This window comes from Spermophilus citellus (assembly GCF_964194105.1).
Source record: "Spermophilus citellus genome assembly, chromosome: 8".
Taxonomy (NCBI): Eukaryota; Metazoa; Chordata; class Mammalia; order Rodentia; family Sciuridae; genus Spermophilus; species Spermophilus citellus.
In genome coordinates, this window is record NC_138189.1 from 88,966,808 (window position 1) to 88,990,937 (window position 24,130).

Sequence of the window (24,130 nt, forward strand, 5' to 3'; positions counted from 1 at the left end):
AAGAGAAGAAGAGAGAGAACTCAAATTACTAACATACGGGATGAAAAAGGCAATATTACAACAGACGCTTCAGAAATACAGAAAACAATTAGAAATTATTTTGAAAACCTATATTCCAATAAAATAGAAGATAGTGAAGACATCGATAAATTCCTTAAGTCATATGATTTGCCCAGACTGAGTCAGGAGGAAACTCACAACTTAAACAGACCAATATCAATAGATGAAATAGAAGAAGCAATCAAAAGACTTCCAACCAAGAAAAGCCCAGGACCGGATGGGTATACAGCGGAGTTCTACAAAACCTTTAAAGAAGAATTAATACCAATACTTTTCAAATTATTTCAGGAAATAGAAAAAGAGGGAGCTCTTCCAAATTCATTCTATGAGGCCAACATCACCCTGATTCCGAAACCAGACAAAGATACCTCAAAGAAAGAAAACTACAGACCAATATCTCTAATGAACCTAGATGCAAAAATCCTCAATAAAATTCTGGTGAATCGGATACAAAGGCACATCAAAAAAATTGTGCACCATGATCAAGTAGGATTCATCCCTGGGATGCAAGGATGGTTCAATATACGGAAATCAATAAATGTTATTCACCACATTAATAGACTTAAAGATAAGAATCATATAATCATCTTGATAGATGCAGAAAAAGTATTCGACAAAGTACAGCATCCCTTTATGTTCAAAATATTAGAAAAACTAGGGATAACAGGAACTTACCTTGACATTGTAAAAGCTATCTATGCTAAGCCTCAGGCTAGCATCATTCTGAATGGAGAAAAATTGAAGGCATTCCGTCTAAAATCTGGAACAAGACAGGGATGCCCCCTATCACCACTTCTATTCAATATAGTTCTCGAAACACTGGCCAGAGCAATTAGACAGACGAAAGAAATTAAAGGCATAAAAATAGGAAAAGAAGAACTTAAATTATCACTATTTGCAGATGACATGATTCTATACCTAGAAGACCCAAAAGGGTCTACAAAAAAACTACTAGAACTAATAAATGAATTCATCAAAGTGGCAGGATATAAAATCAACACACATAAATCAAAGGCATTTCTGTATATCAGCAACAAAACTTCTGAAATGGAAATGAGGAAAAACACTCCATTTACAATATCCTCAAAAAAAAATAAAATACTTGGGAATCAACCCAACAAAAGAGGTGAAAGACCTATACAATGAAAACTACAGAACCCTAAAGAAAGAAATAGAAGAGGATCTTAGAAGATGGAAAAATATACCTTGTTCATGGATAGGCAGAACAAACATCATCAAAATGGAGATATTACCAAAAGTTCTCTATAGGGTCAATGCAATGCCAATCAAAATTCCAATGGCATTTCTTGTAGAAATAGATAAAGCAATCATGAAATTCATATGGAAAAATAAAAGACCCAGAATAGCAAAAACAATTCTAAGCAGGAAGTGTGAATCAGGTGGTATAGCGATACCAGATTTCAAACTATATTACAGAGCAATAGTAATAAAAACAGCATGGTACTGGTACCAGAACAGGCGGGTGGACCAATGGTACAGAATAGAGGACACAGAGACTAATCCACAAAGCTACAACTATCTTATATTTGATAAAGGAGCTAAAAACATGCAATGGAGAAAGGATAGCATCTTCAACAAATGGTGTTGGGAAAACTGGAAATCCATATGCAACAAAATGAAACTGAATCCCCATACTCTCGCCATGCACAAAAGTCAACTCAAAGTGGATAAAGGAGCTAGATATCAAATCAGAGACTCTCCGTCTGATAGAAGAAAAAGTTGGCTCCGATTTACAGATTGTGGGGACGGGCTCAAAATTCCTTAACAGGACACCCATAGCACAAGACTTAATAACAAGAATCAACAAATGGGACTTTCTTAAACTGAAAAGTTTTTTCTCAGCAAGAGAAACAATAAGAGAGGTAAATAGGGAGCCTACATCATGGGAACAAATTTTTACTCCTCACACTTCAGATAGAGCCCTAATATCCAGAGTACACAAAGAACTCAAAAAATTAGACAATAAGAAAACAAACAACCCAATCAACAAATGGGCCAAGGACATGAACAAACACTTCACAGAGGAGGACATACAATCAATCAACAAGTACATGAAAAAATGCTCACCATCTCTAGCAGTCAAGGAAATGCAAATCAAAACCACCCTAAGATACCACCTCACCCCAGTAAGATTGGCAGCCATGACGAAGTCAAACAACAACGAGTGCTGGCGAGGATGTGGGGAAAAGGGTACTCTTGTACACTGCTGGTGGGACTGCAAACGGGTGCGGCCAATTTGGAAAGCAGTATGGAGATTCCTGGGAAAGCTGGGAATGGAACCACCATTTGACCCAGCTATTGCCCTTCTCGGACTATTTCCTGAAAACCTTAAAAGAGCACACTACAGGGATACTGCCACATCGATGTTCATAGCAGCACAATTCACAATTTCTAGACTGTGGAATCAACCCAGATGCCCTTCAATAGATGAATGGATAAAAAAAAAATGTGGCATTTATACACCATGGAGTATTACGCAGCACTAAAAAATGACAAAATCACGGAATTTGCAGGGAAATGGATGGCACTAGAGCAGATTATGGTTAGTGAAGCTAGCCAATCCCTAAAAAACAAATACCAAATATCTTCTTTGATATAATGAGAGCAACTAAGAACAGAACAGGGAGGAAGAGCAGGAAGAAAAGTTTAACATTAAACAGAGACATGAGGCTTGAGGGAAAGGGAGAAAAAAAAGGAAATCACATGGAAATGGAGGGAGACCCTCATTGTTATACAAAATTATATATAAGAGGTTATGAGGGGAATGGGATAACAAACATGGAGGGAAATGAATTACAGTAGATGGGGTAGAGAGAGAAGATGGGAGGGGAGGGGAGGGGGGATAGTAGAGGATAGGAAAGGTAGCAGAATATAACAGTCACTAATATGGCAGTATGTAAAAATGTGATGTGTAACCGATGTGATTCTGCAATCTGTATTTGGGGTAAAAATGGGAGTTCATAACCCACTTGATTCTAATGTATGAAATATGATTTGTCAAGAGCTTTGTAATGTTGTGAACATCCAATAAATAAAAAAAAAAAAGAAACAGAAGTGTGACCTTATCACTCTGAGGTTACTTATCTCTGAAGAGTGTATGTAGTGTTTAATTATATATTAAGAAAATAATCTCATTTCTAGACCTAAAGAAAACCAAAACCATGATAATGAAATTATCAACATACCAGGAAGGCTGAAGACAGACAGCAGCACAGTTTAATGGTGAAAACATACATTTATGAGTCCTTGGCTCAGTCTCAATGCTCAGTTTCATTGACCAGAGGACCATGTAGCTTTACCAAGTTTTAATTCCCTCACTTAACAAAGAGGCATAATAAAACTAATTCTTTCACAGTTTTAGACACTGAAATAAATAAACAAAATTATTGGCTAATTTTCTTTTACTCAACTAACATTTCCTCTTTCTTTTTGAAACAAGTAATTAAGAAAAAATACAAGGGGCTGGGGATGTGGCTCAAGCGGTAGCGTGCTCGCCTGGCATGGGTACGGCCCGGGTTCAATCCTCAGCATCACATACAAAACAAAGATGTTGTGTACACCAATAACTAAAAAATAAATATTTTTTAAAAATTCTCTCTCCCTCTCTCACTCTCTCTTTAAAAAAAAAGAAAAAAATACAAAGATAACCTATCACTCTGCCACCAAGAAATTAGAATTTTTATTTAAGAGGAGACATTTCTGAAAAATACAGTATATGATCAATTGTATGTAAAAACAGATTTACTTGAGAGTATAAATTTAGACTGAAAAGAAATTGACATTATGTATAAAGTAGAAGTAGAAACCAAATAAATTTCTTCTGACAAAATCAATTGATATTAGTTGTAAAATGGGAGGTAAGTAATAGTCAGGTATACCACAAATTTGATAAGACTATAGCAATGATATCAGTTAAAACCCTCCCTTGACACCACATATTATCCTTCAATTTGCTGCAAGTAACCAGCTTATTTATTTGCTGAGTTTAAATCATATTCAGTAAGTCAAATGCATAAATAAATTTCAGAAACAAAGTTGAGCTACAAATTTAGTACTGGTACTGAAAAAACGATTATAAAATGTGCATAACTCTATTTTAAAACTTCAATTTCTTTTGTAATTTCTAAGAAAACTTTATTTGGGGGTCATGCAATAGATTCTTTCCCAGTCTTTGCTAGTAACTATATAACTTAATTTAAGTACTTCTCCATTTAACAGGGCATGTTGTTTTCTTCTTTTAAGTTCTCATCAAAATTTTTGAAGTGTTGTCATAACTTTGTTGAGTGTCTCATAAACAAACAAGACACTAAAGGATGTGCTTTTGAGAATACTCAAAAGTATGATGTAAACACTTATACTTGCCATAGGCTGATTTTTTTTTTTAAATCACTGAGATTTATTCAGGTGAAACAAAAGAAGGAAAGTTTACATAGCTGTAAAATGAAGAATTTATGAGGCTTTATTTTTTATGCTATATTGAAACAACTAAAAAGAAAATTAACTAGGGATACAATGAAGGAAGAGGAAGGTTTATTTTAATGTAGTTTTCTCAGTTTGGAACAATGAGTTTTATTCGGACCTCCAGGGTCACTGATATATAAAAAAGCTACAAATGATTCAGGGACAGTCTCAATTCCCAGACTACTTTCATACTCATTTAATCTTCTTGAAATGTACAAGATTGATTAAACTAGGAATCTAGCACAAATTTTAATTGGATTTTGATATTCCTGAAAGAATATAGAAGTTGGTGATGGATGATGTTTACTTTATATAATTATTGCATAACCTCTGATATTTACAATACAGACCAGGAAGGTAAAGCTTATGGTGCGGGTTACACAAACACAAAAAAAACTGCATAAATCATATGAACATCTATTTAAGAGAGAACACTATAAAAAGTCAGATTTTATTAGCATACTATAGTAACTCAGCCAAATCAATGTTTATAGCAGGTCAATTTACAATAGCTAAACTGTGGAAGCAACCTAGATGCCCTTAAATAGATGAATGGATAAAGAAACTGTGGTATATACACATAATGGAATATTACTCAGCATTAAAAATAATAAAATTATGGCATTTGCAGGTAAATGGATGGAGTTGGAGAACATCATACTACATTTTTTTATTCATTCAACTATTGAAGGGCATCTAGTTTGGTTCCATAGTTTAGCTTAGTGCTGCTATAAATATTGATGTGGCTGTGTCCCCCGTAGTATGCTGTTTTTAAGTCCTTTGGGTATAGACCAAGGAGAAGGATATCTGGGTCAAATGGTGGTTCCATTCCCAATTTTCCAAGAAATCTCCATACTGCTTTCCATATTAGCTACACCAATTTGCAGTCCCACCAGCAGTGTATGAATGTACCTTTTTCCCTACATCCTCGCCAACACTTATTATTGTTTGTATGCATAACAGCTGCCATTCTGACTGGAATGGTTTTGATTTGCATTTCTCTAATTGCTAGTAATGATAAACATTTTTTCATATATTTGTTGTTTGATTGTATATCATCTTCTGAGAAGTGTCTGTTCAGGTCTCTGGCCCCCTTATTGATTGGGTTATTTGTTTTTTTGGTACTTAGCTTTTTGAGTTCTTTATATACCCTAGAGATTAGTGCTCTATCTGATGTGTGAGGGGTAAAGATATGCTCCCAAGATGTAGGCTCTCTATTCACCTCACAGATTGTTTCTTCTGCCAAGAAGAAACTTTTTAGTTTGACTCCATCCCATTTATTGATTCTTGATTTTAATTCTTGCTCCACAGGACTCTTATTAAGGAAGTTGGGGCCTAATCTCACATGATGGACGTTAGGGCCTACTTTTTCTTCTATTAGACACAGGGTCTCTGGTTTTATTCCTAAATCTTTGATCCATTTTGAGTTGAGTTTTGTTCATGGTGAGAGATAGGGCTGTAATTTCATTTTGTGGCATATGGATCTCCAGTTTTCCCAGCACCATTTGTGGAAGAGGCTATCTTTTATCCAATGCATGTTTTTGGCACCTTAGTCTAATATAAGTTAATTGTAATTTTGTGGGTTAGTCTCTGTGTCCTCTGTTCTGTACCATTGGTCTACCAGTCTGTTTTGGTGTTAATACCATGCTTTTTTTTTGTTGTTGTTACTATTGCTCTGTAGTACAGTTTAAGGTATGGTACAGTGATGCCACCTGCTTTACTCTTCCTGCAAAGGATTGCTTTAGCTATTCTGGATCTCTTATTTTTCCAGATAAATTTCATGATTGCTTTTTCTTTTTCTATGACAAATGTCATTGGAATTTTGATCATAATTGCATTAAATCTATATAGTGCTTTTGGAAGTATGGTCATTTTGATAATACTAATGCTACCTATCCAAGAGCTAGGTAGATCTTTCCATCTTCTAAGGTCTTCTTTGATTTTGGTCATTGGGGTTCTGTAATTTTCATTATACAGATCTTTCACCTCTTTCGTGAAGTTGATTCCCAAGGTTTTTTTTTTTTTAAGGCTATTGAAAATGGGGTGGTTTTCCTCGTTTCCCTTTCTGAGGATCAGTCACTGATGTATAGAAATGCCTTTGCTTTATGGGTATTGATTTTATATCTTGCTACTTTGCTGAACTCATTTACTAGTTCTAGAAATGTTCTGGTGCAATTTTTAGGGTCTTCTAGGTATAGAATCATATAATTAGCAAATAGCCTTTATGATGTTGAGATATGTTCTTGTTTTCCCTAGTTTTTCTAGTGTTTTGAACATAAAGGGGTGTTATATTTTGTCAAATGCTTTCTGCATCTATTGAGATAATCATATGATTCTTATCTTTGAGCATATTGATGTGATGAATTACATTTATTGATTTCTGTATGTTGAACCAAACTTGCATCCCTGGGATGAATACCACTTGATTGTGGTGCACGATCTTTTTGATATGCTTTTGTATTCAATTTGCCAGAATATTATTGAGAATTTTTGCATCTATGTTCATTAGAGATATTGGTCTGAAGTTTTTGTGGTTGTTTTTTAATGTGTCTTTGCCTAGTTTTGAAATCAGAGTGATATTGGCCTTATGGAATGAGTTTGGAAGTGCTGCCTCTTTTTCTATTTCCTGAAATGAATTGAAGATAATTGGTATTAGTTCTTCTTTACAGGTCTTATAGAACTCAGCTGTGTATCCATCTGGTTGGCAGACTTTTGATGGTATCTGCTATTTTGTCACTTGAAATTGATCTGTTTAAACTGTGTATATCATCCTGATTCTATTTGGGCAAATTATATGACTCTAGAAATTTGTTGATGCCTTTGGTATTTTCATTTTATTAAAGCACAAGTTTTCAAAATAATTTCTAATTATCTTCTGTATTTCTGTAGTATCTGTTGTGATATTTCCTTTCATTACATATGTTAGTGATTTGAGTTTTCCCTCTCCTTCTCTGTTAGTATGGCTAAGTGTCTGTCAATTTTATTTAATTTTTCGAAGAACCAACTTGTTGTTTTGTCAATTTTTTCAATTGTTTCTTTTGTATCAATTTCATTAATTTCAGCTCTGATTTTAATTATTTCCTGTCTTCTACTGCTTTTGGTGTTGATTTGTTCTTCTTTTTCTAGGGCTTTGAGATATAATGTTCAGTCATTTATTTGTTGACTTTTTCTTATTTTAAAGAATGAACTCCATTCAATGAACTTTCGTCTTAGAACTGCTTTCATAGTGTTCCACAGATTTCAGTATGTTGTATCTAAATTTTTTTTATCTCTTCCTTGATGTCTTCTGTAACCCATTGTTCATTCAGTAGCATATTATTTACTCTACAGATGTTGGAGTAGCTTTTATTTCTTATTTTATCAGTGATTTCTAATTTCATTCCATTATGATCTGATACAACACAGGGTAGTATCTCCACTTTTTTATATTTGCTAACAGTTGCTTTGTGGCATATTGCATGGTCTATTTTAGAGAAGGACCCATGTGCTGCTGAGGATAAAATGTATTCTCTCAATGAAGGATGAAATATTCTATATATGTCAGTTAAGTCTAAGTTATTGATTGTATTATTGAGTTCTAGATTATCTTTTGCAAGCTTTTGTTTGGATTGGATGATCTATCTATTGAATAATAGGTATGGTAAAGTCATCCAAAATTATTTTGTTGTAGTTTATTTGACTCTTGAACTTGAGAAGAGTTTGTTTGATGAACATAGATTCTCCACTGTTTGGGGCATATGTATTTATAATTGTTAAGTCTTGTTGGTGTATAGTTCCCTTGAGTAGTATGTAGTGTCCTTCTTTATACTTTTTGATTGACTTTACCTTGAAGTCTGCTTTATTTGATATGAGACTGGAAACCCCTGCTTGCTTCCACAGTCCATGTGAGTAGTATGATTTTTCCCAAACCTTCACCTTTAGTCTGTGGATGTCTTTTTCTATGAGTCGAGTCTCTTGGACACAGCATATTGTTGGATCCCTCCCCACTTTTTTTTTGATCCAATCTGCTAGTCTATATCTTTTGATTGGTGAGTTTAGGCAATTGACATCCAGGGTTATTATTGAGACATGATTTGTATTCTTAGCCATTTTTGTTTATTTTTGGTATTTAACGTGACTTGGTTTCTCCTCTGATTAGATTTTCTTTTAGTGTAATTCCTCTCTCTGCTGATTTTCATCATTGTTTTTCATTTCTTCTTCATGGAATACTTTGCTGAGGATGTTTTATAGTGCAGACTTCTAGTTGTAAATTCTTTTAACTTTTGTTTATCATGGAAGATTTTTATTTTGTCATCAAATCTAAAGCTTAATTTTGCTGGATATGATTCTTGGTTGGCATCCATTTTCTTTCAGAGCTTAGTATATGTTGTTCCATGATCTCCTAGCTTTGATGGTCTGGGTTGAAAAATCTACTGAGATAGGAATTGGTCTCCCCCTATATGTGATCTGATTTGTCTCTCTTGAAGCTTTTAAGATTGTATCCTTATTCTGTATGCTAGGCATTATCATTATAATGTGCCTTGGTGTAGATCTGTTGTAATTTTGTACATTTCGTGTCCTGAAAGCCTCTTGAATTTGGTTTTCAATTCATTCTTCATACTTGGGAAATTTTCCGATATTATCTCATTGAAAAGATTGTGCATTCCTTTTATTTGAAACTCTTTGCCTTCCTCTATCCCAATAACTCTTAGATTTGGTCTTCTGATGCTGTCACATAATTTTTGGATGTTCTGTTCAGGGTTTCTAATTATCTTCACTGTGTGATCAACTTTATTTTCCAGGTTGTATACTTTGACTTCATTATCTGATGTTCTTTCTTCCAAGTGATTGAATCTATTGAGTTTTTTTATTTGATTTATTGTATCCTTCATTTCAAATTTTTCTGATTTTTTTTTCAGAATCTCTCTCTCTCTCTTGAAATAATCTTTTGCTACCTGTATTTGCTCTCTTATCTCATTGTTGGAATGATCAATTTTTGCCTGTATTTGCTCATTTAGGTAGTTCTTTAATTCACAAATCATTTTAATTATGAACCTTCTGAGCTCCTTCTCTGACACTTCATCAACTTCGCTATCCGTGGATTCTGTTATTATACTGTCCTGGATTGTTTTGGGGGCACTTTCCTCCCCCTTTTTGTTTTCATGTTGTCTATGTGTCTTCCTTTCTTGCAGTATGGATCTGAGTTATTACAGTTTCTTCCCTATATTCTTGTAGTACCCGTGCAGTTTGTCTGTACCTCACCTTAATGTTGGGCTTCTAGACACTGCTGGTGTCCCTCAATGAATGCTACTGAATCCTAGATCTGGGTCCTGTGCAAGTTGGTGTGAGTGGATCTTTGCCACTGGGCTTGACCTCCCTTGGTGCTCTGCTGGTCAGAAGGGGTCATCCTTCACCAGAGGCTAGGCTCTGATGGGTGTCTACCCTGCAGTGCGCCTGAGACCTGCACAGGCTAGTCCCAGCTCTCTCATTTTGAAAATGAAGATGATAATGAGAGGGTTGTGAAGAGAAGTATATAATATTAATAAGAGAAGTAAATACATTTATTAAATTAATAGATGTTACAGCCACACAATAAATGTTCAATATGGTATATGCTAGAGTTTTTAAGAGATGAAAGGAAGTTCACATACCAATGACAAAAACTAACAAAACAAAGAAAACAAATTAAAGAGGTAGTAAAACAATGCCAATGAGATTAAATCTCAGAATAAGTTTATTTTCCAGAAATTGCTAATCAAAAATAAATCTAGGGGTTGAAGTTGTGGCTCAGTGGTAGAGCCCTCACCTAGCACATACAAGGCCTGGGATTCGATCCTCAGCCCCACATAAACATAAATAAATAAAATAAAGGTGTTGTGCCCAACTACACCTAAAAAATAAATGTAAAAAAAAAAAGAATCTGATTAACAAAAAATAAGTTTACATGATTGTGTGGGGGAGGAAGAGAAGTTTGACATATTTTAATTGACAACAGAGTTTTAAAAGAGTTGAAACTATCTGCTTATCTTCTCTGATTTATCAAGAGAAAAATATTTAAGATTTTTATGACGAGATAAACATAAAATTAGATAAAGAGGCAATTTGATAAAGTATTAACTATAATATACTAAATATTTCAAGCTTAGAAGGGCAAATTTTAAGGTAACTAAAATATAAAGCATGTAGATGTGATGTGCAAATCATTTTACTAATCAAAGAGAAATAACATATGATGCATAAGTTGAAAATATGTGAAATTTTCAAAACAGGAGAAAAATTAGAGCATTTTGGAATCTGTAAATCAATGAGCTTAATGTCAAACTGAAGAAATTTTAGAAGATATTATTAGACAGGTTACTGAGAAGTAACAAAGAAGAAAGCAATAATTATAAGGAATTATGATTAATGCCTTTACTGTGTAAATTCCTTTTAAAATACAAGTTCTAAATTGGTGTCAGAATAATGCCACACATATCTTCATTCTCAGTTTTAGAAAGATCCTTGACATACTTTTATAATCCTTATGGATATTAGTTGAATTAACAGATTTGCAGTTTATGGGCCAACTATTTTAAAAAATGGTGACTACTGCACTTATGCTACCTTGGAATTAAAACTTTATTTATCTACCACATTTCTCTAGCTATGATATTATTACATTCAAATTTACCAACAGCTTAACAGAAATGCAGAAGTCATACTTATAAATTATAGGTATAACACAAAGTGGGAAAATATAAAGCAAGTTAAATAACAAAATGAATCTTTAACAGGATGGTTATATACTGAAACAGTGAATATATAAGAAATACAAAATGTTAAAGGGACAGCAGTAATCTCAAGGATAGCATTTACTTAATGCAATAAATTGTACCAAAATAAATACAAGAAGGCCTAATAAATAGCTCATAAACAGAAACAGAGGTGTGATATAATGGCTTAACAAAATCAGTGTGATCTTTGGCTATATTAATAGAAGTAAATTGCACATGCAGAACAAAAAATATTTCACTGATATGTATGTATATATATATATATGTATATATATATATACATATATATATATATATATATATATATATAGAGAGAGAGAGAGAGAGAGATAGATATACATATATAGATATAGGTATATCTATATCTAATCAGTGTAATATATTGTTAGTATACCACAACATTTGTTAGGAAGGGGAAAGAGAAGTTAGAACTGATTCAATGATGACATTTGGGATAATGATGGTGTTTGAAAACCTATAGAATGCTTCAAGATACATAAGAAGAGAAACTTAAGGAAATTTATTAATCATGTTTTTTACTTTGTGCAGTTCTGATGCTTTGATATTGGGACCTGGCTAATTCTAAAGAGACTATGAGTTCCAGGACCAGTGAATCCTAGAGATAGCAAACTATTACCTGAGAACATACTTTTCAAATGCAAATCAACCAAATCAGACCCTCTATACTCAACCATCTCCTTTATTAGGTTCTCAGGCACTGATCAAAATATTCCTTGCTTTAGTCATCTCAAGGCCTATGACCAGGGAATTAGAAATAGCCCTTATACTTCAGAACCCACTGAACATATTCAAAGTAGCTGCTCCCCCTGCTTTGTCTAACCATTCCTAACCAAATCACAGTATTCTTGCGCATATTTCCCCACTGTCCACTCTGCCTCCTAACTAATTCTGGTGCTTCTTCGTGTAACTCTACAAGTATGACATGCCTCTCCCTCTTGGGGAAATCTTAATAATAAACTCATTTCAATGTCAGTTGTCTCCTGATCTGTTGAGCCACAGCACAGAAATAATACCAGAAATATTATATAATAATTACTTAAAATAATAATACATTTTAAGACCATAATGAACAGAATCTTAAAAGTCCCAAGAAATATTTACTTTTATCAAGTAATCATTCATTGAACACTTATTGGATATCAAGCACCCTTCTGTGTACATAAATTTTAATTAGAAAACCATACTTCTTAAATCTATAAGACTCTATTCTCTCTTCTGTGATTTCCTTCATGATCCAATCCTAAGTCTTAAGACTGATTGATTATATTAAAGTACTGTATTCAATGGTACTTAAGATATTTACCAACCTGCCTGCCATTATGTTGACGAATCAGAATGCTGCCAGCTCCAGAATTAGAACTGGATGCTAGAGACTCATTCTGGACCAGCTTGATCCCTTTAGTTGCTTAATAGTTTCAAGGTTTGGGACTCCTTAGGGAAGGATGTGAGATGGTAATGAGGTTAGTGATAGTAGTATTGTCACATTGTAATAACTGATATGCATGGCCATACTAGTTCTCACCTTTTCTTTTTCTTTCTTTTTTTTTTGAACTGACAACTGAACCCATGAGCTCTCTACCACTCAGTCCTTTTTATTTTTTATTATTTTATTTTAAGACAAAGATTAACTGAGTTGCTGAATTTCTCATTATGTTGCTAAGGTAGGTTTCCAACTTGTGATCCTTCTACCTCAGTCTCCTGAGTATCCAGGATTATAGGCATGCACCGCCACTCCCAGCCATACCAGAACTCTTTAAGTATCAGCCTTGATACTATATCCCTTAGTCCTCTCTTCTATCTCTTGCCCTGTTCAAATTCTTTCAGTCATTCATTTTATGAAGTAAATTATATACTTTGGTCATTCTGCTCAGAATAATGAAGTGGTCTATAAATTTAGAGTGGACTCTGCATCCTGATTGGAATTCTCCACTTCTATTCAGATCACTAAAATTATACTTTTTAAGCATTAATAAAATGAAAATACAATGTCCTTTTTAATAAAGTGCTTTATTGAAATAAAAATTATAGGAATTATTTCTTCTCCAGTTGGCAAGCAAGCTAATTGAAAATTTATCACATATTCCTCAAGCCAGAAAGCCTTCCAAATATTTTATATTGTATTTTGATACTAAATAACCTTTATTTCCCATATTGGAAAAGTTAATGTGCTCACTAATCTAAAACTCTGTATAATTGACAACAAATATTCCAGTGGATATAAATTAGTAGGTTGTTCTGAACTTGGAAAAGAGGGAGGAAAAATGACACTATTTTTAAAAATGACAATATAATCAAAAGTATAATACTCAAAAAGACCTTATGTTTTCAGGAACATTGTTCTACTAGTAATATTGTATATAACAATATTAATTGGATATTGGAAGAAATCTATGATAAAAATCTTTACTAATTATTGTATTATTAAATATTAATCTGAGAAACTGTGGTTGTATCTCAGTGGTAGAATGCTTGCTTTGCATGTACAAGGCTCTGGGCTTACTCCTCAACACAAAATAAATTAAAAATATAAAAAAATAAAACATAAACTACCATTATTTGCCAAAAGTCAGAACTAATTATTCAGTTGAGATTTACATATTACTGATAATTTTTGAAGTTTAAATACAAAGTTATTTTACTTTCCAAATGATGGTTTTATCTTATTTTTAAGCCTATACATTAGATATTTCAAACTGTATTTCAGGTCAATCGTTAATGTTATAATAATAATTTTTTTACCTTAGAATTGGTAACCTTTCAAAAATATGTCTCCCCTTAAAATTTCAATTGAATTCCTCAATTAGCCCATATTTGGCAACTACAAGTTTTTTCTAAGCAAGTTGTAGTGCTACATTTCTTTTGATGGCTGTAGTCATCAAATGCAAATTTGCTTAACAGATTTGTCTGACCTTCAATAATAAGCTATTAGACAGAGCTTTCAAAGCCAATTAAATGGACTTCAAATTCCTTTGTGAATCAGAAATGTCCACATTGTGCAAAAGGATAATAAATCAGATGTATTTGCTAATACTCAATGTAAGAGACAGGTGTTTGGCTGTAGATAGTGAAAGCAGGGGACCAGAGTTTTAAATTATACTCTCAGATTCTTTTAGCTGGAAGGGTACTTTAAATGTCATCTAATATAATCACCATTTGAATATTGCACCCATGACCTCTATTCTTGTTTGAATGCCCATATTCTCTTAAGGGAGCACATTGCTTCTTTGCATGTTCATTTAATTTCTCCTTTGGAAATCATTCATGCTCATATTGAAATCCAGAGCCTCCAAGAAGATGGAGAGAAACAAGATATAAATCAATTTAGAAAAGCAATATTAATAATTTATTATTAATAATTAACATATTAATAATTTACTTGATGCAGCTAGTAAGTAGACATTTGAGACAGAATTTAATTCAATTTTTCACTGATTTTTTTCTCTACTGATAACTTTAGTCATATGCAAAATTCCTCAGATTCAGTTGTTTGTCTCCTGAATCATTTTAGAATCTGTCTATGATAAGAACCTTTAGGGAACCCAAAGGAAAAGGTGAATTCCACCTAAACTTTTCTGTTTCCCTTAAACTACCAAGGTTACCATATATTCTCTTTGATTACTAGGCAGAAGAGAAATCTAGATTTATACCTGTGTATTGGAGACATGGTGACACAATTTATGTAATATTAAAAGACTTGGTTTTATGGTCTTAATTCTACCTTCAGGAAGCTTTATAATCACTGATTGAGTCACCATGCTACTCTGGCTCTCATTTTCCTCATCTACAAATGGAGAATAAATACAACTAAAATTCAGTGTTGTTGTGAGAATTAAAAGAAATAGTATAGAACATATAACAAACTAAAACCCTTCATCTTGTCTCATTACATCCTCAAATAGACTAGCAATGTGGTTTGGGAAACTTAATGCATTAAATGAAAAGTAAATGGGTTAACTAACTCATATATACAAATTGTACAAAATTCACAATATGCAAATATCATTTCAGTACAAATAAACTTTTAAAATTAAGGAGACTGTCCCTCCTGTCACTTCAAACTCTTTAGGAGCCCAAGCAAAAATTGAAGGCAGCATTATTATTTTATTAAATAAAATGATATAAATAAAAACAAATAAATAAGAACAGTAGCTGTTATCTACTGGGTGTTATGTGCTAATCACTGTTCTCAAATACTTAACATATACATTTTTTCTCGTGCTGTTATGGCTAGGAACCAACTACTCCTGATGCAGTATTCTTTCCTGTCTACTCTTGACACCCCGCAACCATCCAGTGGTTTTATATTTGATTAAACATTAAAAATACATTTGGTATTATTTCCAAAGATCCTTTACGACTGCCTCAAGAACCATGATTTGGATTGTCAACATCCAGTAAGACATCACTTTTGTCAGAAATCTTTGCTTGATACTGCAATTAGAAGGTGAAAAATTATTAGATTCTGATTTTGAATTATTCTTTCCATTTATGATGCTTTTTAGTTAGGAATTTTCAAAAATGCATATAAGCCTAGTTTCACTACAAGTACTCAAGTATTTACAGCCATTTTAAATATGAACATAATATTGGCATTTGTTGATTCATTCACTGATTTATTAATTCAAATAATAATCAAACACCTATCATTCTATATACTACTCTTCTTTCATAACAGTGAATGCCATATCTTTTGTCAAATCTGTCTTGACACAAGATACTTTTAAGGCTTTGAAAAAAACAACAAACCCCCTCTTTACTTCTCATTATTTTATCTTTTATTATTGCTTTCTTCTACTGTATTTACATATTTCCCTTTCTCACAAATTCCTTTCTCCCTTTTACTACAGATTTATGAAGCAACTACCAAGTCATTTTCTGCATCATCATCTCTTACTAATTAACACTGCTAACATTAGAAGCCTCAGATGTCTACCTGTTCCATTGAAATAGGAATTTTAGTACTCTCAATTACAAATCATGACAGTATTTGCTGAATTTTACATAATGGTTACTATTTTTGTTTATACTTTTTGGGAAAAATATATCCATCTTACAGGAGTTTGCAAATACCATCAAAATACTTTCATATCAACATCATGAGCACTATTTTTCTTTCTTAATAAAATGTCAATACATAGCAAGTTTTCCTTTGAAACTTTTTTCCCCAGCAAGGAGTACACTTAAGTTAAAAGGCAAGTATGAACTCTTTATGCTACACATAATAAACTTGATTTTCTACAGTGGTGAGAAAAAAAAGAAGTAGATTTTATAAATTCTAACCCTTTCTTGCATAAGTTTGAGTAAGATAACATGGAGATAAATTACTTGAGCTCTTGACTCTAGTAGTTCATACAATACCATTATATATAAGTGGGCTTTAGTACCCTCTCTGCTTGCAACTCTATTTCCTCTCATTATGTACTTATTAAAAGCTTTTCTTTAAAGTCCCTTGTTGTCGTGAGCCATCCATGGGCTATGTATGTGTGAGCTATGCACATTTGATCATATGAGGGGACTGGCCTAATGTTACTGCCTGATTGGGCTATGTGGCCTATGTGTCCTTCTCACTCTGCCTATGATACCACACAGCTCCTGAGATTAGTGTAGCTTTCCAAGATGTCAGTCAATCTGTTGACCACCACAATACATCACCAAGTAAGACTCCACCCTGCGAAACCCAATCCCTTGCCTTATTTGAGTGGATCTGTCTCGAATGCCTTTCCCCTAAATAAAAACAGGGGTTCAGGGTGTGCTTTCTCTCTTGCCTCTTGCCTCCCTTGCTCTCTTTGCTTTCCAACATAGGAGCTGAGGTCTCAGAACCATCCCTGACACCCAAAAACGGTATTTCTCTCTCTGTGTGTGTGTGTGTGTGTGTGTGTGTGTTTGGTGTTGTTGCTGCCAGCCCAGCCACACTTGGTCCCAAGTCACAAACCCTTCAGTCTAAAGCAGTATATCTTGCTTCAACCAAGCAAATGTTCCATCTATATAACATGTATGTTAGAACTGTCTTTCAACAGTTTTACTTTCATTTCCACAGTATTCCTAGATAAAATCTTTATTACCTCATATCCCCTTTATGGTAACCTGTCTGGTCTTTTCCCTCAGCCTCATTTTACTCCAACTCATCCTGGTACTTAACTCTATTAATATTGCAGGAAATTCCTAATTTCATTTCCACAAGAACTGGTCTTTCATCATTTCCAATGACATTTGTTTCTCTGAACCATGAATTTGTGTATTGAAGGTTTGACTAAGTCATGAAATATCTCGTTTTATTGCATAATTGTTTTATGTGTATACTTCTACCTCCCCAGCACAGCAGAAACCTCCTTCTAGACAGAAAACATGACTTAGGAGCTCTGACTGAAATGACATATAACTGAGTACTGAATTTTGTGAAGTCTCTCTTAAATTAGAGCCCTCAATGCATTAGCATAATGATATGCACCCGATACAAACTCAAAAGCCACATATTGAAAGCCTGCAATATCAAGAGCTTTTTAACAATCACATAGTAAATCTGCTTAACAAGCGTCAAAATATCAAGAGCCTCAAAAATATTTTCAGTAAAAAATCTTGTCATTTCTCTAATAAGTAAACACTAGTTCAATGTAATAGTCAACATGAGTTACTTACCAAGGCAAATTTTTTGTTGAGAATCATCTGCTCCACCAAAGATGACTCATTATGGAAGAGATGGGGCTGCATATGACTCCACATATGAGGAAACCACCAGAACTCATCAACAGACCCCAAAAGACAGTCATCCCCTTCATCTTCCTCTTCAGTTCCTTTAGGGGAGAAGTGATTATTTAATTAATTCCAGTTACACTAATCTGCCACTATCTATCTAATTTATATTCTCATATATTACATTTATACTATCTTACATACATATAAGGATTTGAACATAAAATGTAACAAAGCAAAATCTGTTATGGAAAAACCAGGGATTGTTATAAAGCAGTTTTTAATATGGTTAAACAAGAGACATGGATGTATATAACCACTGCAAGATGGATGTATATAACCACTCCCAAGGACCTTAAAACTCTTCGATTTTAGCATCTTTGTACAATTTGTAATTTGAAGAAAATGGGGGTAAGTAGAAAATGTAACCATTGGAATTTAAAGTATGGAAAGTTGTTATAGAACCCTAGTAGTAAATCATTTTGACATGGGTTATATATACAGTCACAACAAAATAATTTCATAATTCATTTGGGTTCCTCAGGAAACCATGTCATTTAAGATTAAGTCAGTTATTCATTGCAATTTTCACACTGAAAATAGGAAAAAGTCTCTTGGGATTTCTCAGTAATCAATTCATTCCTGATCTCTATCTCCTCAGCAATATGATTGTGGGTAAAGTAAACTGAGGGTCCCTAGTTTATAAAAAGTCTCTTGCCAGGTGCTTCTGCATTCCATTCCTTGTTACATAGGACTATCTTTTCCTGAATCTATTTTGTCATTTCTCCTTTACTCATTTTGTAATTAGACCTTGCTCAAATTTATTTATGAAGACAGAGTGACACATCTCAGTGATCTTCAGAAAGACAGCTCAGACATTACCCTTTCCTCTATACCACGGTGAATCTATGAGTAAAATGTGTGTACACTGCAATCATGCAGGGGTTAGACAAACGATGTCTGTCTGCCCTCCAACTGATTTATCTTAACTCACATAGTAGGCATAGTAGTAGGTCTGTCCTTTTTTTCTTGATAGCTCTGTTTTATCTGATTTTCTTTAACCCCACTTTAGGGATGTTATAAATAAAAAGTAATTATATTGAGGACAATTGCCAAACATTATGATTAAAAGCAGCTGAAATGTAGTTGTTCATGGTTGGATTGCCTCAGCACCATGCTGTCCATTTCTTCTTTTGCCATTTGGCTCCCTAATTAACAGTTGCCAAATAAATAACAAATATTCAGTTTTTCTAATGCAAAAGAATTGGGCTCTAACTGATTTAGGATTAAGACAGGTTTTTGATACTTAATAATTTATGACCACGGCACCACTAAATTTTTATGATTCTATCTAGAAAGTGAGTTACATACTATATAACTCCTAGGATTCATTGAATAGGTACATGAAAAGTGTTTAGCAACATACATTGGATGTAGTTATTGCTCACTATAAGAGAAGTTTGATCTTAATATCTATCTCTATTTCTCACCAAAATGCACAAACCCTTCAAAACTTAAAAGAAATCACATAAGTAACACTTTTTCCTGAAATAAATTCTTATACTATTATGACAGTGCAGCTTTTCTCCTTACATTCAAGAAAAGTAAAAGGATAGAATTTGTAATAAAAAAATTAATTATTAATTTAGAAAGGAAACAATGTAATTAAATTTTATAATATCTAACTGTTGAAAGACAGAGTATTAAATTTTATGTGCTTCCACTGAAAAATTCTTCTACTGGTCATAAGATAACCCTGGCCACAGTTTTGTGTAAGTTGTCATATTTTACACAGATAAAAAAGCCTTTGAACCTTGGTCTTAGCTTTCTCCTGTGTTTACTTTCCCTGGCTTAGAGAGAGGGCACTTTTATTGTGAGCTATGAGAAATGCAGAAGCAAAGAAAAATAGAGGACAAATCTTCTACAAGTAAGAAAGGAGAGGGACAGGTGGAATAATTTTCATGCATTCAGTGTTTGGTGAGAAGAGAATCGAGTTTCCAGGAATATTTGCTTGTACTCCCTTGATGAGTTTAGGTTTTCCTAGGTTTCCTACTATGGTTCTTTCAAAAATCTTCCTTTCTGCCTCACTGATAACTACATATTCTATATGTCCTTGATCTTACTCTGGGGATTCCTTATCTGTATATTAATTTTTTATTTTTTTCAAAGGATGTCAAATAATCTACAATAAGCACACTGAAATTAGGATAGATTTAGAAAGAGATTTCATAATAATACTCTTTTATTGCTTTAAGTTTGTGGGGATCCACATTGGCAAATTTAGTGGTGCTAAAAAGATGAACTGAACTTTTGCACATTAGAAAAATGTTTTCACTTTATATATCTATACCAAGGTAGTAGAACTTTACGGTAAATGAGTAATTTAGAATATGTCATTGTGTTTTCATTTTTGAGGTTATAATAAACACTGAAATTTGTGTCAATAATAATAGAAATTTAAACCATGATTATGGAATTCCCAGTAAATCTTTAAAATAATCACAGAAAAGGGTATATTTTATTTTTTTTTATTTTTTGGTTTTGATTTCCTCGTGTGTGTGTGTGTGTGTGTGTGTGTGTGTTACCAAGAAAATAAACCAACACCATTCTATCACTGAGATACATCCCCAGCCCTTTTTACTTTTTTTTGTACAGGGTTTCACTATGTTGCCAATGCTGTCATTGAACTTGCAATCTTCCAGACTCAGTCTCCCAAATTACTGGGATTACAGGTATGCATGGCTTGAAAACTTGTCTTTTATATATTTGTTTAAGTAATTAGAGTAATAAGGCTTTCAGAGCTTCCTATGTTAAGGTCATTCTTAGAGCTCAGAAAATTTTCAAATTAAGAAGCAAAGTCATGGGGTTGGGATTGGGGCTCAGTGGTAGCGCACTTGCCAAGCATGCGTAAGGCACTGGGTTCGATTCTCAGCACCCCATATAAATAAAATAAAGACATATCAACAACTAAAAAAATTTTTTAAAAAGAAGCAAAGTCATACATAGTTTTATGAGAATACATAGTGGATGAAATACACATTGTGTGATATAAAATATATTAGAGACAATTCTCACAACACTGCAACTTCCGTGAAAACAAGTAAAAATTCACTTATCACAGAAATGTAATAAGTGTTACTTCTATTTAAAAATGAAGTTACTATTGAATTTCCTTTATGGAAATGAAAACAGGTATGTTGATATTAAATGTATATAGGAAGAATTATCACCTTAATAATCTTGTTAACCCCTTGAAGGTACACATTAGCTATACACAAAAGAATTCATATTATCAAAGTAAAAAATTAAAAGCATTTAAAATTATGGAAAATTACTGGAAAATGTGCTTAAATATAAAGTCATTTTAAAAATTACTTATCATTTAATTCATAATTTAATTGAATGGATTATATATATGTATAATGTAAAATGCAGAATGAACAATGAAAAGTAACTAATTTTCATCTTTGTCCTTCATTTCCTAAATTTTCTTCTTCACGGATACCATTCAAACCAGTTTATTGTGAATTTTGCAGAGACATTGTATATTGGTACCAACAGCTGTGCAACTATGAGCAAACTAGCCATTCTATATCTCAATTTGCAGATGAATCACTGATTTATAAATTCTAAGATTGTAGAAAAATTTCATTTTACTGTGATACATAGGTATTTTTTAAAGAAGAAACAAAAAGGTAGCAGAAAGGAAAGAAAAAGTAAAATGAAAAATGTTAAAATTAAATATTTTTCTACATCAAAATCACCATTAGGAAAGTGAATAGACTACGCAGACAGTGAGAGAAAAGTATTTGTAACACATGTAATTGAAAAAGAGCTCTGTGTTTTGTAAGGGTTCTGTGTTTGGGATTGGGGTCTCGGATAGCTTCATGACATGATTGATGTTACTCTACCTTTCATATTCTTTCCTTCTTTCTTTAGTAGCATGCTTGGTGGCTAGGAAAGTTTCTGTGCAAAGACACAGATTGCGTGGCTGCTAGGAAAATTTCTGTGCAAAGACACAGGATGCCTAGCTGCTGTAGCAATGCCCTGCATGAGGAGGCTCTGTGCTAGAGTCTTTTCAGACTCAACATTTATCTCAGGCACTCAGCTCTTGTGAATAAACAAAATTTCTTATTAGACAACCACAATGTTGCACCAAGCTCTGCTGTGCCTGAACTTGTCCACAAAACAGTAACTTTAAACAATGGGCTTTCTTGAGAGCTACACAAAGCTCCTAACTTGCACATCACAACTACAGTTATGTAACTGAGGAATAAGCTGCATAATGCTGCTAACTCCGTAACCTGCCTAATGACACAATGAGCAATAATGTACTACTGATGCCACTGACCTAATGTAACCTATTGATTATGAATAAAGCTGTCAGCTTGGACAAGAGGCTTTTTCTAACATTCTGCTACTTTGCCTCTGCATCTTGTCTCTCTACCTCTGTGTCTCTTTTATTTTTCTTATAATGTTTGCATAAAGATTTCTATAAATCAATAATAAAAGCCAGAAAATAGAAAAAAATGCTTCTCAATAAAGGGTATTAACAGACAATAAACATAAGAAAAAAGCTTGTATGCTAAACATCAGAAAAATATATATAAAAACATAATATGACATTTCTATATGCCTACTAGAAAGGCTAAAATTAACAAGAAAAATCAAACGTTAATAAGATTTTAGAGCAAGAATTTAGAACTCTGATACTATTGAAAATATAAATTGATAAAACAAATTTGAAAAACTGATTATCATTTTCTGTTAAATCTGATCATATGTTTGCTATACAACTAGAAATTTCACTCCCTGCTGATATCCAATAGAAAAAAAAAATACTCAAGTTTCTGAAGGACAGGTATAAAGATTTTCATAACAGGTCTATTAAAAACAGCCAAGTCTAGAAATAATGCAGTCATCTATATTGGAATGGAATGGATAAAGAAATGTTTGTATATGCAAACAATGGAATACTACAAAGCAATGAAAAATGAAGAAATAAACCTATACATAATAATATCTATGAAACAAAAACAGTTGAACTAAAAAACTGGTAACAAATGAGTTATTTTACCTGTATCTCAAAATGAGGCAAATCTTAGATGGTATCAGAAGTGAGTATAATAATTCTGTTTGAGGAAAACTAATGACTGTAAGGGAGTATGAGGTGGCAGTGCTCTGGTTTTGTTACCTTATTTGATCTGCTTATGAATTACACAGATGTGTATAGTTTGTCAAAATTAGCTGAAGAGCACATCTAGTATTTATTCATTTTAGATACATAAATTATAATAATAAGAAAGAAGTTCATTACATAATATCATAACCTTTCAAGTGATAAACACTTTTTAATGGTTAAAATAGTATGTTAGATGGAGTTAAATTATATGAAAAATAGAGGAAGTACATATGGAATGTAGAAGTTTACTATTTTAAATAGAGTGGTCCAAAAAAAGCCTTGTAAGAATACTTAATCTCTTTTTCTTACCTGTGTGGTAAAATTTTCCTGAAAATCCCAAGTTGAATGTAAAATTTCTGATTTGTTCCCGCAAAAGATTCTGAGTCTCAAGCAGGGCCTGAAATACAGAATTTTTTAAAATGTATGAGGTCAAGCAAGAATGACATTCAGATATTTTTAAAAGACATCTTCCTTTTGCAGGTATAGAATAAAACCACTTCCTTATACTTGACAGAATTAAATGATGGAAAGTAGTTATCACTTTAAAATTAGAGAGATACTTTTGAGATTACATAAACATAAATATTTTTTATCCTTTAGTTTGTAATAAATCAACAAAAAGTTTCAGCTAAGAAGGGAAATTTAAGTGAAAAGTTTAATCTGTGTGCAGAAAAGGAACTTGTATGTAATATGTAAAATATGTATCTTTTACCATCCAGGGACATAGATAACGATTGTCAAAAAAATGTCACTCAATTTAAAGAAAGCTATGTAACATTGCATAAGGAAAGAAGCAAATTGTTATTTCTCAGATACATTTTTGGTCTTCAAAATGCAAGACTTCTCTATCTTAAATCTGAGAGTCCCAAAAGATGATGACTGCTATTCAAAAAAGGGTATCATGATAAAGTAAATCTCTGATTTGTCCTTTCTTTAATAAAAC

At 33.0% G+C, this 24,130-nt stretch overlaps 1 protein-coding gene across 1 annotated transcript in view; it reads right to left on the reverse strand.

Moving 5' to 3' along the window:
- The window catches only part of LOC308654852 (bifunctional heparan sulfate N-deacetylase/N-sulfotransferase 3), a gene marked incomplete at its 3' end in the record, with an annotated part of 134,839 nt that overhangs the window by 75,721 nt on the left and 34,988 nt on the right, over window positions 1-24,130 (reverse strand). Inside the window, exons 2-3 of the mRNA XM_081304544.1 lie at window positions 23,497-23,584; window positions 17,952-18,106 (exon numbers count right to left, since the gene is read on the reverse strand). Coding sequence (XP_081160670.1) covers window positions 17,952-18,106; window positions 23,497-23,584 — 243 coding nt within the window. The remainder of the gene's footprint in view (window positions 1-17,951; window positions 18,107-23,496; window positions 23,585-24,130) is intronic.